This window comes from Falco punctatus (genome assembly GCF_963210335.1).
Source record: "Falco punctatus genome assembly, chromosome: 8".
NCBI lineage: Eukaryota > Metazoa > Chordata > Aves > Falconiformes > Falconidae > Falco > Falco punctatus.
Window position 1 is genome coordinate 55,766,493 of NC_137588.1, and position 16,092 is coordinate 55,782,584.

At 38.2% G+C, this 16,092-nt stretch overlaps 1 protein-coding gene across 3 annotated transcripts in view; it reads left to right on the top strand.

Annotated features, from left to right (window-relative positions):
- RNF145 (ring finger protein 145) overlaps nt 1-16,092 on the top strand; it is a 52,583-nt gene that overhangs the window by 8,616 nt on the left and 27,875 nt on the right. For all 3 annotated transcript variants that reach the window (XM_080398534.1, XM_080398533.1, XM_080398532.1), the window contains exon 2: nt 7,623-7,836. In XM_080398534.1, coding sequence (XP_080254660.1) covers nt 7,653-7,836 — 184 coding nt within the window. In that variant the 5' untranslated portion in view covers nt 7,623-7,652. The remainder of the gene's footprint in view (nt 1-7,622; nt 7,837-16,092) is intronic.

Here is a 16,092-nt window from a genome sequence, read left to right on the forward strand (position 1 = left end):
GTATTGGTAGACATTACAGGCAAAAAGTGCCTTCCGTTTACTAATGAAAAAGGAGCTTTCTGTAATGTCTTTGACTCATAAATATTAGCCATTTTTGATCTCATTCATAATACTTTTTAAGTCTGTAGATGTTGCCGTACTTGTTTCTTCTGCAGTTTTTAGTACAAGAGTTTATGTTAACTTGTTTTGTGGGCTTGGGACTTGGGTACTTTTAATTATATTTGTGTTGGGGTGCGTTACACACACAGAAAAGCCCTTAGAGATCAGACTTGGGAGGGAAGGAAGGGAATAATTTTTAATTACTCTCTTTGATCACTTTTGTAGGTTAATGGAGATAGATTTAAATGTTGGAAAAAATATTTTTTTAAAGTAAGAGCCATTAAGCTATTGCACCCTGTAACTTTGGTTTATCTGTAACCTTGGCTTATTTTTGCCAGTTACCTTAAATAACAAGCTGCCTGTGCATGAGAAACTGTATCTTTTTGTTTCTGTTAGTTTTACTAACTATGATAATCAGCTGCTCTTTTTTTGAGCCATAATGTCATAGGATTGATGTGATAGGATTTAATTAACACCTAAATTGAATAGCATTAGGAAATAGTTGCCTTTGACCACCATTATGTCAAAAATCTTAGAGAGCAATGTAAAGCAGCTGCTTGTCCACACAGGATTCCCCTTGTTTATGTCGAGTCCAGTAAGAAGCTACTGATGTTACAGCAACGTAATTCTGATGGACGTACAAACTGAGCAACATAGGTTGCGAGCAGTAGTGGGGGAATTCCTTCCTTTGGATATGATGGAAAGAGATTAGTCTCTCACTCTGGTTCAGCAGCTGGAGTCCATGGTGCAGATGCAGAAAGGCACATCATGGCAATAAAATGTGAACGAATGGGTGTGTTGTGGAAAACTGTATAAGCCTGCTTAGTGTTTCATGTTGCACTCGCAAAAACATCCTCTAAGCTGTTTGCTAAACTTGAGTTTGTTTCCTCTTCGAGGTCATGCAGATAGCCTCTCTTTCAGTACTGTGAAATTCTTTGTAATTTGTGTGGTGACTTACATTTGGAGCTAAAAATGGATTCAGAGAGTAATGTTTCATGTGGTCATAGAGTGGACAGTTCACCATCATTTTGCTTTTTAAGTGCATGTTCATGTCTAGTGATTTCAATATGATTCAGACTTTTTGCCATTTTTCCCTGCCTTTACTTTTATAACATTTCCTTTCATTTTAGAGAAGCCCTGCTGCTTTATTAGTTCAGTGCTTGAAAGGAACATTCAGAAGTGGGTACTTCAACTTACGGAGTTTTTCTGGAAAAAATTTTTAGTTGCATGTCTTGAGTTTGAATGGGTTTTAAAAGGGAATTTTCTAAGCATTTTCACAATTTGTTTGATCTTTCTGTTGTGTGAGTCTGGTACTGCAGGAAGCTAAGCTGCCTATTTCACAGGCCTGAAAGCTGATGCTCTTTATTTACGTGACTCAAATAGCTAAGGCAGCAACAATAGAAACCTTATCAGTATTGACCTAGAGAAGTCCTGAAAGTCATATTTTAACTTCTTACCAGTCAGGTAACTAGTTACTGGCATTGCAGGTTCCAAGCGTTGGCTGTGTCTTTATCTGAAATGGCTAAAAACTAAATGAGCAACTGTGGAGGATGAAATATATTTCATCCTGGTAACACATTTGGTTTGCAGGTTTTTTTGTGAAGTTGATGGGGTATACTAGCTTTATTTGCGTGGCTGATCTTCCTGTGATGCAGCTCTCTGAGGTGGGTTGTCACAGACTGCATCATCTCGGGCTGTCATTAATGCACTGCGTGCAGGTCCTCTGGGTATTCTATCCTCTGCAGAGGCACTTTGGGATTGCTGCCCAGATTTTCTCAGAATGTGCTGATACAAATGTGGTTAGGCAGGCTTGTAGGTGTAGGCTTCCAAACATGGCTGTGATGGCAAAAAAAAAAAAAAAAGCTGAATAACTAGTTAATAAAACAAACCTTGGACTGGCAAGAAACAGTAGAGTCAAAAAGGACCTTAGAGCAGTTCATTTTGTTGATTCAGTTTGGGTTTTTTCCCTGAAGATTTTACTTTAAAATATTATTATTTATATTTTTATTTTAATTAATTAGATTCTTGTCTTTCAGGTGCCTAACTGAACTCAGCAAATCTGTGATCTAAAAAACAAGTGGCCCCTCTTAGTGTGACCAGATTTGAACTGATTGAATGCAGGCAGAGCGCCCTTCTGTAGGAATCCACAGGAAGAATATTGCTGCATACCTGGTGGATTTGTTAGCCTTTGTTAACCTGTGTTAGTCCCTCGTTCAGTTCCCTGGTCTTGCCTGCTCATTTTGAAGAATAAAAGGCCTAGGATGTTTTACAAGCTGCCTATAAATAATACACTTGCTGTATAATTGAGAGCATACTAGAGCTGCTCATAGTATTACCAATGTGCTCCAGAAATAAATCTTTAAAGAAAACTTTAACTTCACAGCTCTGCAATACGTATCCTCATTTCTTTAACTGATTTTCTTTTCCTTCATATAAAACTTGCTAAACTAATGACAGTTGGAAATGTAGATTTTTTCCCCTTCTGAACTGTCTCTAGTTTTTGTCAATTTTTAATATGCCTTTAATGTGAATGCATGTTCACTTAAGTCCCTATGAACGGTTAAGAGGTTGACCTAATTTGTTTTGCAGTAAAACTTGTTTTTTGCAAAGTATGTTAGGCATTTGTTTGAAGTGATTAACCTTCGCTGTGCCTTAATTCATAACTCAGAGTCTTGGGTGGGTAGTAATTTAGGAATGAATTTATTTTCTAGGTAGAAATAACAGTTCTCTGCAACAGCTCTATAGCAATACATACTGTTAGACCAGATGGGAGAAAAGTTTCATTTATTCTTGTTAACTTCTTACATAGCAAGATCGAATGTCAGTTTGCTTACCAACTCTCGTTAGACTTTTAAATTGAAGGCTAAATACTGTTTGATTATTACTTGAAATTACTGAACTACTCAGTCTAGTGAACTACAAAAACTGAGTATTACTGGAAATGCTGACCAGATCTTAATGATAGTGTTTACCGTACACAGCTGCAATGTTTCACTGCTTTATAAGTACACTTGGTATGCTTACTGTATTTGGCCTTCTCAGCAGAAATTTTTGAGTGCTGTCCTTATTAGCCAATTTAAATTGTATGGGAGCAAGACATCTTTTGCTTTCCTTGCTGCTGACTGCATGGGAAAGAGCTGTTTTGATGGATCGGTGAGTCATTCTCTGGAGTTCTAGGTGGTTTTTCTGGGTGTTTTGTTTTTCCCACAGACTCATACAGGGAAGTTCTTTTCTAAATGCACCTCTGATAAACCTTTTCATCCTCTTCCTTCCCTTTCCTTCTCTTTGTTTTCTCCCTCACAAACTAATGATATAAAATCTTAAGTTTCGGAAGAATGGGTTTCTTCTGTATTTCAAATTCCTTTCTTTTTGCTCCCAAGAACAGGACAGGCATATTAGAAGGAAGGGTTCTAGGGAGTGCACGAATGCAGGTTTTGAACTGTGATACTGAACTTTTCTATAGTTACAGATAGGAGTTGTGTATATTGTTTTGGGCTCCCCCCCCCCCCCCCCCCCCCCAGTTTATCTAGCAAAGTTTACCCTATAGAAAAATAAAAGCCTTTCCTGGTGATGTTTTTAGTTTCAGAATGTTCAGAATGTATCACTGAAAAATAATTTAAGGTGGGAACTAGACTACAGAACAATGTCTGCTTGTTAAAAGATGTATCCAAAGTACCTAGAATTTCATAGATGTGATGAGCAGAAGTTGAGATTGTCTCTTTTGGTCTCTAGTCAGTCTTGCTAAGTGTTTTGGGTTGTAGTCCTGTAGGAGAGTAAGCATCTTGTTCACAGATGTGAAGCTGAATGTTGCAGGATTAAGTCTAGTTCTGAAATTCTGATCCCAACTGGAATTACGGTATCTTTCTGTGGTGATTTTTGGTGGCACTAGTATGAGAATAACTCTTAAATTTGCACACATCCCAGCATATTTCTGTAACTGTTAAGTAACTTTATAATTAATGCTTTTCTAAATGTAGAAACTCTACTCTGTTAATGTAATTATGTACCTACTTGGATAAATGGATGCAGATTTCTGCGGCCTCCTGTACTGCTTTAACAGTGAGCATTTTCTGCCTGTGATGTGGCAGATGTATATTTATGTTGGTGCATAAACAACGGTTACACTGGTTTAAGTGGCATAATTCACAGCTTCAGCTGAAATGGTAAAATTTTATGTGATGACAGAACTTCAGAAACAAAACTTACTAAAGGGAAAATGTGTGTTACCTTTGAGGGTGGTTGTGGTGTTGTGTTACTGCTGATCTGTTCTGCTCGTGGAATGAGCTGGGACAGACTTGTGACATTTTTATTCTTTTTCCTTCCTAATTCTACTGTTTTCTTTAAGGCTAACCAGGAATACGCTTTTGACAAAATGGGTATGTCAGGTGAGGGAGGGAATTTTGAATAGTACTGTGTTAGAAAACAAAAATGTTTCCATGAGCAATCGGTTGTGATGGGAAATTTTTAAAATGTAGCTGTGGTTGCACTCACTTAGGATCTGAAGTCTGAAGTTCTTTTTAAGATTGTTCTTTTTCCTATCCTGATTTGGAACAGGGAGATGTTTGAATTCATGGGGAAAAATTTTCGAAACACATACGAGTGCCTTCCCAGTCCTGTTCTTGAAGTCCATTTTTTGGCTGTGTACAACTTTGACCTATTGTCATCATCATTTATTTAAAGGTTTTAGACATTTAATGTTGTGGGTTTTTTTTGTTTTTGTTTGTTTTTACACCAATCAGAATAATGTATTGTGAGAGCTCTTTACAGCATAATGAGCTTAGAGCAATGGACTTTGCTTGCCTGTATTACATTCTGTTGGAACTTGGCAGCAATTACAACCGAGGCTTTATTTAACACATCCGCATTTCTAGTGGAGTTAATTTTAAAGGGTTTCTTATTAGTATTGGATGCTTTGTCAGTCAGTGACAGAATATGCTGCAGAGTTGCAGTTGCTGCTTCTCATAGCCTATCCATTGCGATATAATGTGGTTTTCAAAGTTTGTTTTGCTTTTGTTTTAACAGGGTTTAGAATTTAGATTGTTTTCTTAGATAATATAATGCTGCACTCCTCAGTTCTGTTACACTCTCCAGTATTCCTGTATGAGTTGGGGAGGAAGACTTTTTCAGCTTTATTTGGATGTGCTGAACCTCTGGTAACTTGCAGAATTCCACAGACTTCTAATACTGAATTTGGAGTAATTAAGGAAAGTGAAAGCTCAAGTGAAAATTTCCTTCTTGTCCTACTGTTTAGTTGTTGTTAATGACTGGAAAAGGTTTAACAGTTATGAGCATCTCATTTTAAATCAGGTGCTTGTTGTCACTTTACAGAGATATTTTTATGACAAAGTGAAATCCTGTAAGTCGGTTTCCGCCCACCCCTAAGTCCTGATCTGCCTGGAAAAGTAACCTAGCAAAAAAACAGCAGGCGGCTTAATTTCAGTGTTTTAATTGATTTTGTGAACTTGGCAAACCCAAAGATTTTTGAAAATTCCAGGACATTTAAAATGTTTTGAAATGAATTATTTAAGCTGTATACCAAGCATGGGCCTGTATTTCACTATTTCGCAGCCTGGCAGAACTGTATACAATCTCTGTAACTCCCAGCTTTTGTTCATATGATACCATATGTTTAAATTCCATCTTTTATTCACACTACGTGTTGAATGCCAGTGTTCCATAGTAGCTGTCTGGGCAATACTTTTTATTGTTCATGCTAAATATTTGTAGTCTTCTGGCTGACCTTTTTGGGAAGCATTGTGAAATGCTGGTATTGTGTGGGATGCCTGACCTAGTGGGGAGGCGCTTCCTGTGCAAGGGGAAGGATGTGCTGTCTTTGGGGTTTGTAGAGCTGTTGCAAGAGCTCTGTAGAAAGTGCCTGCATTTACATAACTTGAAAAGTTAGACTGTGGGCTAGACAGTGACAAGCAGCAAGCCCGTGCCCTGTGGTTTACTGAGCCAAATTTCAATTTTGATCTGTTGTGACTTCTTGAGCTGAATTAATTTTATGTCATCGTGCCTTGACAAGTGTCAGTTTGGCTTTGGGTGTGTGTAGGAACAGCATGTACTGTGGTAGCATCTTGGCCATAGCAACAGAAATAAAACTTCATATGAGGATTGTGTATGTCTGCGTGTCCATACAGGAGTGAAGATTTCGTAGCTTTTTATATGCTAGGATGTTTCATTTCATGCTGTGTTTCTATCTTGGCTTGGTAGTATAAAACTTGCACAACTGCAAAAACTTTCAAAACTTAACACAAGGACAGTATGAATGAAGTCCTGTTTAAAAAGTGCAGTTCCAAGTGCAGATTTTTCTTGTTTCTTTGGTCGGGATGCAGTTATTTCCAATTGTCCCCCTAATAATTGGGATTGGTAGCCTTTTCTTAAATCTGACCTCATCTGGGAACAGATTGTGCTGTAGGTGATTGGTTTTATTTGTTTGAATGGCTGCTTGTGGATAAAAGCTTGCTGGATCATTCCTACCTTGGCCTTAAATGCTTCAGCTGCACTTCCCTAACACAGTGTGTATAGTTGATGCTTAACAGATAACAGCCTGGAGTGGATTCTGTTCCTAGGATGGGCAGGTGGCACGTGGTTAAAGCAGCACATTTCCTTTAGGGCTGTCAGTGTCAGCTGAAGGCAGTGCTCTGACAGGATGTGGAAACTGATCCTTACGCTCTTTGAAATGGTCCTGTTGGTGACTCAATCTTGTTTGAGATGCTGTGGTGGACCAGCATTTTTTTTTTCTCTTTAAAAAAACCAAAAGCACTCTTCATTGTCTTACACCATCCATCATCTCTGATGGCAAGCTCCAAAATTAAATTACCTTCTAATACTCTGGAGTGAAGATACGGTCTTTTGTTTGTATGATTCCTTGCGGTGAATTACCTTAAAATGAATAGAATAATTGCATTATTAGTCCTAATCTTGAAAACACATAGCCCTCAAATTCCATAAATATATAAATTTGTAGAGGTTACCGAATGCTGTAAATTATTTTTTTAAACCTTAGCTACTGGAAAACGTTATTTAAATTTGCACTGAAGAATTGAATCTAAAATGTTTTAAGAACTCTTTAGTTGGTAGTTATGTCATTTGAGAAGCATAGAAATAGTATTAAGCGAAGTGGAAGTAATCTCTGAATTTTGTTGGTGTTTGCCTTCTAAAGCTTATCGTGTTAATGTTTAGGTAGTACCTAGTATGTTGGGTCTTTCAGCTGTGGTTTTGGATGCTGAATTAGTGCATGTAAAAATGAAGGTTTACTCAGTGCACAACCTTTGACAATTTTTGTGTCATTAACCACCCCACCCCCATTTTACAGTATCACTGTGGAAAAATTGCTAGCAAATTGACCTTTATATAGCAAAAATGGAAGCTGTCCTGTCTCGATTTGAATTTAATTCAGTTGATTCATTCAGTCATTTGTGGCCATACAGGAAGCCCCATTCATATGTTCACAGAGCCTAATAGCTGTTTGTACAGTGAGATTGATCTGATTGCTCTTCTCTGTCTTTCGCTACTTACAGTTTGCTGCCAGTTCACAGAAAGGGAAGAGAATGGCTGCAAAGGAGAAGCTGGAGGCAGTATTAAATGTGGCCCTAAGGGTCCCAAGCATCATGCTGTTGGATGTCTTGTACAGATGGGATGTCAGCTCATTCTTCCAGCAGATCCAAAGAAGTAGCCTGCACAACAACCCTCTCTTCCAGTACAAGTACTTGGCCCTTAATATGCATTATGTGGGTAAGTGTACATGTATTCAAGAGAAAACGCTGCTGTAGTAAAGACTGTTTTACTTACTACAGGAATTTTAAGAATTTGGTAATAGCATGATAATACGTTCATTATGACAGATAGCACAATAATATATTCATTACTGTTCTGCTTAAGGGACTGTTTATGTTAGCAGTAAAGAAATCCTGTCTAGAGTCTTCTACTGAACTTTGTTATTTAACCTTGATATTGTAAATAGAACAAACTTGGTGTTTGGAAACACGATTGATGCCCTGAGAGAATAGCACAGTGACTTTGGCTTGTGTCTGACTAATCGGAAAGCTGCTGTGAAATGCTGTGCAGACAAGAAGTATTGTAACTTATATCATTGGCATTAAACAGGAGACTAGGGAAAATGTTGCCAGTTTGGACTGACCACAGCACCAGAAGGTTAGCTTTTACTGCTGCATGAGTATGGCTCTTCAGTTTACAACTGTATGAACCATATATATTCTGTGAGTGGGTTAGAGCAGGTAGGAAGTCCTTGTGTTGCAGATAAATGGACAAAAAACCTCAGGGAGCTGAGGTTTGAACCTTGGCCTGCAAGTCTAGCTCTGAAATGCTAGATGTCTGGTTTTAGGTGATGAAAGGATTGATGTTCTGGGACCTGCTCTCCAGGTGGGTATGTGATTCATCTAGTGACTGCACATGGGGTTAATTAGGGATTGGATCCAGACTGTTGAGGTTGATGGCCAACGACAGTCTGCTTGAGTAGCGCCTAGCTTGAAGAGAAATGGCTAGCATATAATTATCCCACTCTGCAATGTTTCTTCCTTGTAGATGGCTTTGGGGATAAAGCTGTACTGCAGTCAGCTAAAGGAAACGCCCTTTAGTTAAGTAGTTAAGAGGACTGTGGTTTTTTGAAGTAGCATGCATGTCCAGGTTTTTAATCCTGACTGACTAGAGTGTTGCCATGTGACTTTTCTTTTTTTAATCTATCAAATGGCTATTGTCTGGAAATTATATACTGCCATTAAAAACACGTGCGGCTTTGTTCTGGCTCCGCTCTACTCACACTGCGATATTAGTGTACTTTTAGTGCAAAAAGCTGGTGTTGCAGTTCTATGCCCTTTCCAGATGTTTGTGGGAGTACTTGTTTGTTGTTGGTGAATGTGACACAGGACCATGGTGGTATATAAGTACAGCTGGCTTTCTCATGCACTTCTATGCACACAAGTACCTTTTAGGAATTAATTTATTAGATCAGTTTCTAATACAGAACTAACAGTTGTGCACTAGAGTATCAAGATGTCAGTGGGTAATTTCCAGCTGTAACACAGCTCCTCTTTATAGTCATTTGATAACCCTGTCCTCACTTCAGTACGTTGAGATATACCAATATCTACAGAGAGGGTAGGTATTGTTACCAAAGTATTTTTCACCTGGATGCTACTTTAGTACCAAACCAGCGGATTCTGACTTTGTGTCGGTGTACAATCACTCAGTAGTTCTTACACATTTTGCTTTCACAATATTGAGTGTCTACTTCTACTACTCCAACTGGTAGTTGCTGACCAAGAAGGACTTCTAAATCATCAAACAGGTTGCTTGTTTTAAAAGATTTTTCAGACACTTTTCAGTGACAAAACTTTGCTAGTACTTTCCAAATAAAGTTAATTTGTTTCAGTTCCTTGGTGTTTTTTTTTGTTTTAAGCTGTGTCAGTGTGACGCCGGGCTAAGTCAATTCACATGCAGTTTTATATAGATTTAATTGCATCAGTTTACAGTATAACTTTAATTAAAATGACATATCAAAAGATATGAATTGGATTAATAAGGAAAACAAAGTACTTTTCCACAAGTTTAAGAATTTAAGCTCCTTTTAAGATATGTTTTGATATTTGAAGATATGGGGGAAATTAACTGCCAGTGTATAATTTAAATAACAAGGTCCCATGGATATGTTTCAACATGCTAATCTGTTCTTTCTAGGAAGAAAGACCCTGTTTCACTGACAGGAAACACAGTATCAGCAAATGCTGTGGCAGCTTTGCAATATCAAACAATCACTGAATTTCTAATATAGGCAGTGTAAGATACCATATCATAGAAGTGCTTCTAGCAGCTTAGGAAATTGGGTACATCTATCTTGGGCATATGCTCAAGGAATGATTTGATTAGAGAGCCATAAAAACCAATGAACTCTACCAATCTTGATATAGTGAATCTTGTCCTGGAACTAAGGGTCCAAAGTTGAAAATTTGCTCAGAGCTGAGGGTTGCTAGGAATATCTTTTCTGTTTAAATGCACTCGTTTTCTTCCATCCATTTAACTTAGAAGTTTGAAAAGCCAATTGTTTTGATCGAGTGAAGTGATGTATGTTAGTGTGATTCACATTCCAGTTAGCAGTACTGGGAATACAATAAAAGCCTCTAGCATGCAATTTGTCCTTTGATACAGCTTTTCCCTTTCATATCTTTTCATGAAACAGCCCTTATCTGCTTTAGTGAAAGAAAATAATCAGTCCCGATAAGTGCTCAACCGCAAGTTCAACTGCATGAAATTTAACAAAATATGCATAAAGCAATGCAAACAGCTGAGATAAATTTATAGTTAGAATCAGTGAATGTAAACAGATCGATTTCATATAGGAAAAATGGCAAAGTAGTTTTGTTTACGAACTTTTATCTGTCAAATGGTACTGTGGTTACTCTTTTGGCAGGCATGAATGGCCTGCAGTAGTCTTCAACGTGCACTTCAGCTTTTGTGTACAAAGCTTGTGTTATGTTGTTTTATTTCATAATACTGTTTTTCTGCATATGAATTGCCTTCTAGAATCGCCGTTAAAACTGTTCTTCACTTCTGAAAACTTTTCTAGGTTTGTCAAGTGTGCTTAAAAAGACAAACATTAAAAAACTTAAGCAACAATTTGGGAATATCTCTGGCTGAAAAGTTTTTGTTCTGTGTGTGTAAACTCATTCTTGATGGTCACAGGATCACCTCAAGATTAAAACTTGATTGATTGCACACAGATGGAAGTACTTGTGGTACAACTTACAGAATACTTGCCAGATAATTTATTGAAAACTTAATTTAAAATTAGTAGAGCTGCTTGGGATGAAAAGAAGTACTTGATAATTTTGTTTGTTTGTTTTCCATATCTACTGGGTATGTACTTGCCTGTGAAAACAGGCAAGAAATGGTTAAAATGGCATTACAACCCAAATTCAGGTGCACGTGCTAGCAATAGTTGACCAGTATTGAAAAATCCTGAATTATAAGCCTTATTTGCAAATGTGACCTATGAATGAAAGTGCATTCTGTAGTTCTTCTGAAGTGTTCAGGAGTATCCTGTCCATAACCACTACTGTACCAGGACACTTTTCCAAATACTCCAAGTCATTCTATATTAAATACTAATTTTTTTGGTAACCCATTCAGACAGTCTGACTGAAGAGTAGCACATGATGAAGTTGTGGCAGTGTGTTTTATTACTAGATGTCATTCTGACAGTTGATAGGCTGGCTGTAACCAGGTTGAAAGATCTGTGGGAAAGAAGCTTAGAAAGCAAACCAAGTTTTTTGGTCCACAACTGCTATAGGTATGATGCGGTTTCATTAAGACTTCATTAAAATAATTTTGTGTAAATTTAAAGTTGCCTCTCCTTTGGGAAAGATCTGTACTAACTAAAATGGCTTTTATCTCAAACCTCTATGTAGGGTAGACTAGCACACTCTGCTACTGCTAGACTTTAGTGCTTTCTTCTGCGCTATAGAGTAGCTCTGAGAAGACAGTCACTGTTTTTCATTCTTTTAATGAAGAAGGTGGAAACAGTTAAAACCACCTAATTTCCTCCAATGAAGGGCAAAGCAGTCCTATTTGTCCTAACTGGTAAGTACTCTGAGCTAGATGGGAAGAGGAAAGTCACCAGCTTAACCTGTAATCGTACTCAGACTTGGAATTTAAGTCACTGTCATGCTAGAGACACAAAACTGTACTAAATACGTAGTGGGTTTGTACCTAAGAATAAAAATAAGAGCAGTTTCCTATCTTAAACTATATTCTTCTTTGTCATTACCAAAAAAGAAATTGCTGAGGAAAAGTAAGGGTACTATTTAAATACTTGGAATAGGTGGAAGGTGTGTCATTTTTCACAACCCTGCTTGTAATCACAGTTTCCTGACATGTGTGGTTAATACTTGAGTTGCTTTGTCACATAACTTGCTAGGTGTGAACTGCTTGTTATGATTGCTGCCTTTATAAAGGGACTTGAGGGAGGAGAAAACTTCTGAACTTTCTGCCATCATGTGTTTGTGGATTGCTCCCTGTGTTGGTCTGCTCACTTTTCTTTAAGCTCTTGTTTATTAATTAGAAGCTCTTTTATTGGATTGCTTTTCTGTGGTGCTGTTTCTGTTAAGAGGAAAGAAAGATACAGTACTCTGATACAAACACAATATGAAGGGCCACGTGAAGCTTCAGTGTAAGAAGAAACAAACTTCCCAAAATTGTGAGGATGTGTGACTAAGTGTGTAAATACAGTTAATGCATACAAAGATGGGCTGGTACTCAGATTTAGCATCTCTGGGTTTGCGGTCCCTTGTCTTCTGTCTCCCTCCTGCCAGCAGCATTTAGATAAATGAGTAGTAGGACTATTTTCTGAGCGTCGCTATTTTGAACTGTAGCTATTTTTAACCAAACGCAGTTTTATGACATGGACTTGGTCTTTATTTCTTTAAAAAAAATTACTTGCTAGGTCTTCATATTCTCTTCTTGGAGAAAATGGACTGTATGCTGCAGTTGGTAGACACAGAAGAGGGTGGGCACTATGCTGTGCTCAAAACGCAGTGTGCCCTTTTTTTGCTTCCCAACTCCAGAGGCTTATTCCTATACTGCTTAGTGTTGTAGGCTTTTACTAAGCAGTGTCCTCAGCATATGAGTCCTTTCTTCAGATAAACTTGTTATCTTTTTGGCAACCTACATCACTTTTTTTTTTTAAAAAAAAAAAAAAGAAAAGGCAATAGCAGCTTGCTTGAAAGGAGACACTTTAAATTTTGAGGTTCAATGGACTGAATACCAGTCTCATGACAACATGGCAATTTGTGTTCATAATTTAGAATACATTTTGACTGTTTATTTTTACATTTCCACTTCTGTGTCCTTTTCCCGTATTCAAGTTCTCCATGGTTGTAATTAGTCCCAGAATTCTGATCATTAGATAACGCTGTGTTATAGAAACAGCCTATGATTCATATGACAGAACTAGAATCAAAAGTCCATTTTATTTGGTCAGACAATGCTGCAGATCTCTGTAAGAAACTCGGTTCTTGGATTTATTTATACATAGTGCCCAATCTGTTACGCATTTCAAAGTTCAAGAAACAGCTGTTGAAACTGATGGCAGTACCCAAGTAATGAGTGAATTCTTTTGTTGGTATTATTTTCACTGAGATGTGCAGATGTTGATAACAGGATTTCTGATCTCTATTTGTAGTTGCACTGTGTTGTGACTGGGTAAATACTAATTTCCTTGTGTACAAGTACATTTGGACATGTGCTTTCTCAAATTAGAACTAATTTTTTCAGTGTTTTCTGAAGGGCAAAATATTTGCCACATTATTCATTCCAAGAAACTCCGTACTTTGAACTAACACTGGTTAAGGCAGCTCTGGCTGAGTGGGAGGGTGAGGAAGAGGTGTGCCTTGGCATCACCATGCAAAAACATCACTCCTCAAAAATGCAGTACATCTTAAAGCCTACTGTACTTACGCTGCCTTGAACAGGTATTCAGTTAGCAGTGGTGAGACAGGCTAGATGAAAGCTACCCTTTGTGCTGGTAGTACTGGTGCCTTGGTAGCTGCTTGGGACTTGGGATTTTGGCATTAGGTGCTCTCTGAATGGCTTGGCTTCTAGGTTTATTTCAGTGGAGTGAATTTTGCATGAGCCATGTGTTGGAGCCACATCTCATGCAGAAGAGATCATTCTGCATGGTGGCAGAGGTTCTGTGTGACACTGCCTTTTGTAATGGCAGATGAAGAGTAAGTCTCACTCAGAAGGATGGCTTAGCTGTCCCAATCAATTCAGAAGACCCCATTTGGCTGAGTTATCCTTCAAGGGATGCATAATATGCATTAGGTGTGTACAAGAGCTTATTGTCTCTCCTTTTAAGTGACTTAAAAGGAAGTGGCTGTTAGGGTTCCTTCTGGCCTTGAGCTAGCCAGCCTCTAGTGAAGAGGCCATAGAATCTTCTTGGTAACTTCTGCATCATGTCTTTAACTGTCAAGAGCTCTAAAGTGTATGTTTTAGAAATCCTTCAGTCTTGAAACGTATGTCTATGATTTAGACATAGTTTATTAAATCTGTGTAAACTGTTGTGTAACCAGTGTGGGGATTGATTATCCCGAGAAGTAGACATATTGAAAATAAAAGTGCCAATTGTAGTTATAATACTTCTGCCATATCAAATGCAGTCTTTCAGAAGTCTGTGCTGTGTTATTTTCATGTTGTGGCCAGATAGTTGTCTGAATAAACTAAAATGAGGGCAGTGAAGCATTAGGCTGAAATGACTAACTCAGTAGTGCACTGATCCTTCATTGAATCAGGAGAGACAGGAGTTTCGATGGTATTCTGTGGCTCACAACTTGCTACTTCACAACAAGTTGCTTTGCAAGTCATTGTAAGATGGGCCTTTTGCCCTCATAGAATATAGCCAAGTGGGAAGTTAGGGGCCCCCCAAATTAATTTCCTGATAGAATCCAAGCAATTGTGCTATTACTTTCTGGCACTCCAAGATATGGTGTGGGTTTATTAAGGAATGTTACAAATTCTTTCATGTGCGAAGTTCTCATTTTTAGACTAAACCTGCAAGAAACTTGTGAGTAATTATGTGAAGTGGACACAAGGGATCTGTAATCATGCAAATGAGCACTAGAATGTTTCATAAAGAGGATGAGTTGCAACTTTGATCATGTTCCAGAAGCCTCCCTTGTATGCAGTGTGTTGATAAAACTCAGACACTTGAGTGGCAAAGAGGTAATACAGGGTGAGAGAAACTGGGAAGCACCTTGGTGGTGCACAGCTAGAGATTGCTGCAAGGCAGTATGTGAGCTGCTGCTTACTGTAACAATGAGTATTGCACAGTGAGAGGTTTTCATCTAGCTGAATCAACAAGTTGTAAATGAAGTCATGAGCTAGTTAATACACGTGTTCTTGGCTAGCTTGGCTTTTCTACTTACTGTTTTCACAGTTTTATTTTCTCCAGTGGGGCCTAAATCTGTACCATCTTGCACGAGAGGCACTAGAAGTTCTCTGCTTCCTTGTGCTCCTGAATAGGTACTGACTTGGGGGGGTATCTCTGTGTTCCTAAGGTTGGCAGAATGTATCTTCTGTAGTGCTCTTTATAGCTGGAAGCCTAAAGGTGCAATTCTGTGTCTTGGTGTTCTGTCACTATGTGCCACTAAGACTTTATTCAGGAAAGAGTTTATTCTTTCTTGTCTTATCCGCTTTTTAAACATGCGTTAGAACAGCTTCTTTACTGGGGCAGGAATTGGGCTTCACTGAGCCTGTTGCTTACACTAAAACTTGTGAAATGTACTTGGTGAGTTAAAAGTGACAATAACCCCAGTCCCAAGAGTGAAAATAGCATGTAGATGTAAAGCTCAAAAAGCTTTGGATGGAAGTGGGCGTTAGTTACTGTTAACCCATGTCTAAAGGTTACCCAGCAAGATGACTGTTTCTCAAACTGTAAATCCATGGGCGTGGAGAATCTCTCCAAAGACATATAAATGTTCTCAACATCATGTTTTCTTCTGACAGAGGAGGTGCAAATGAAAACAGAATGTAATGATTTAGATGAGAAAGCTACTGTGAGAAATTTCATTTCATGCTGCTTTTTTTTTTCAAAGTAGAATCCTGTTTATTACATCGTTTGTATGGGCAAGAACAAAGGGAATAGAATATTACTGCTAGTATGTCTGAATGTGAGCTTGTCTTCCTTTTCTTCGGCAATGAGATGGTTTGGTAATGAATTATTTGCTTGCTTTTTTGTGGAGGGGAGAGGCACTGCTGATAAAAATGAGGTTGCTACCACTTTGGGAATAGGGCTTTTGCAGCAAAAATGCAAATATTGCAGTATGAAGTGTGTTGAAATCTCTCTCTTATCAAGTCACAAGAGGGAACTGTAAAGAGTGAAATGGAACTACTTCAAATGTCTCTCACTTTCCCCTTCTTCAAAATCTAACAATTAGACAAATGGCTGCTTCAAAGTGAACATTGAAATTCCGACCTAAA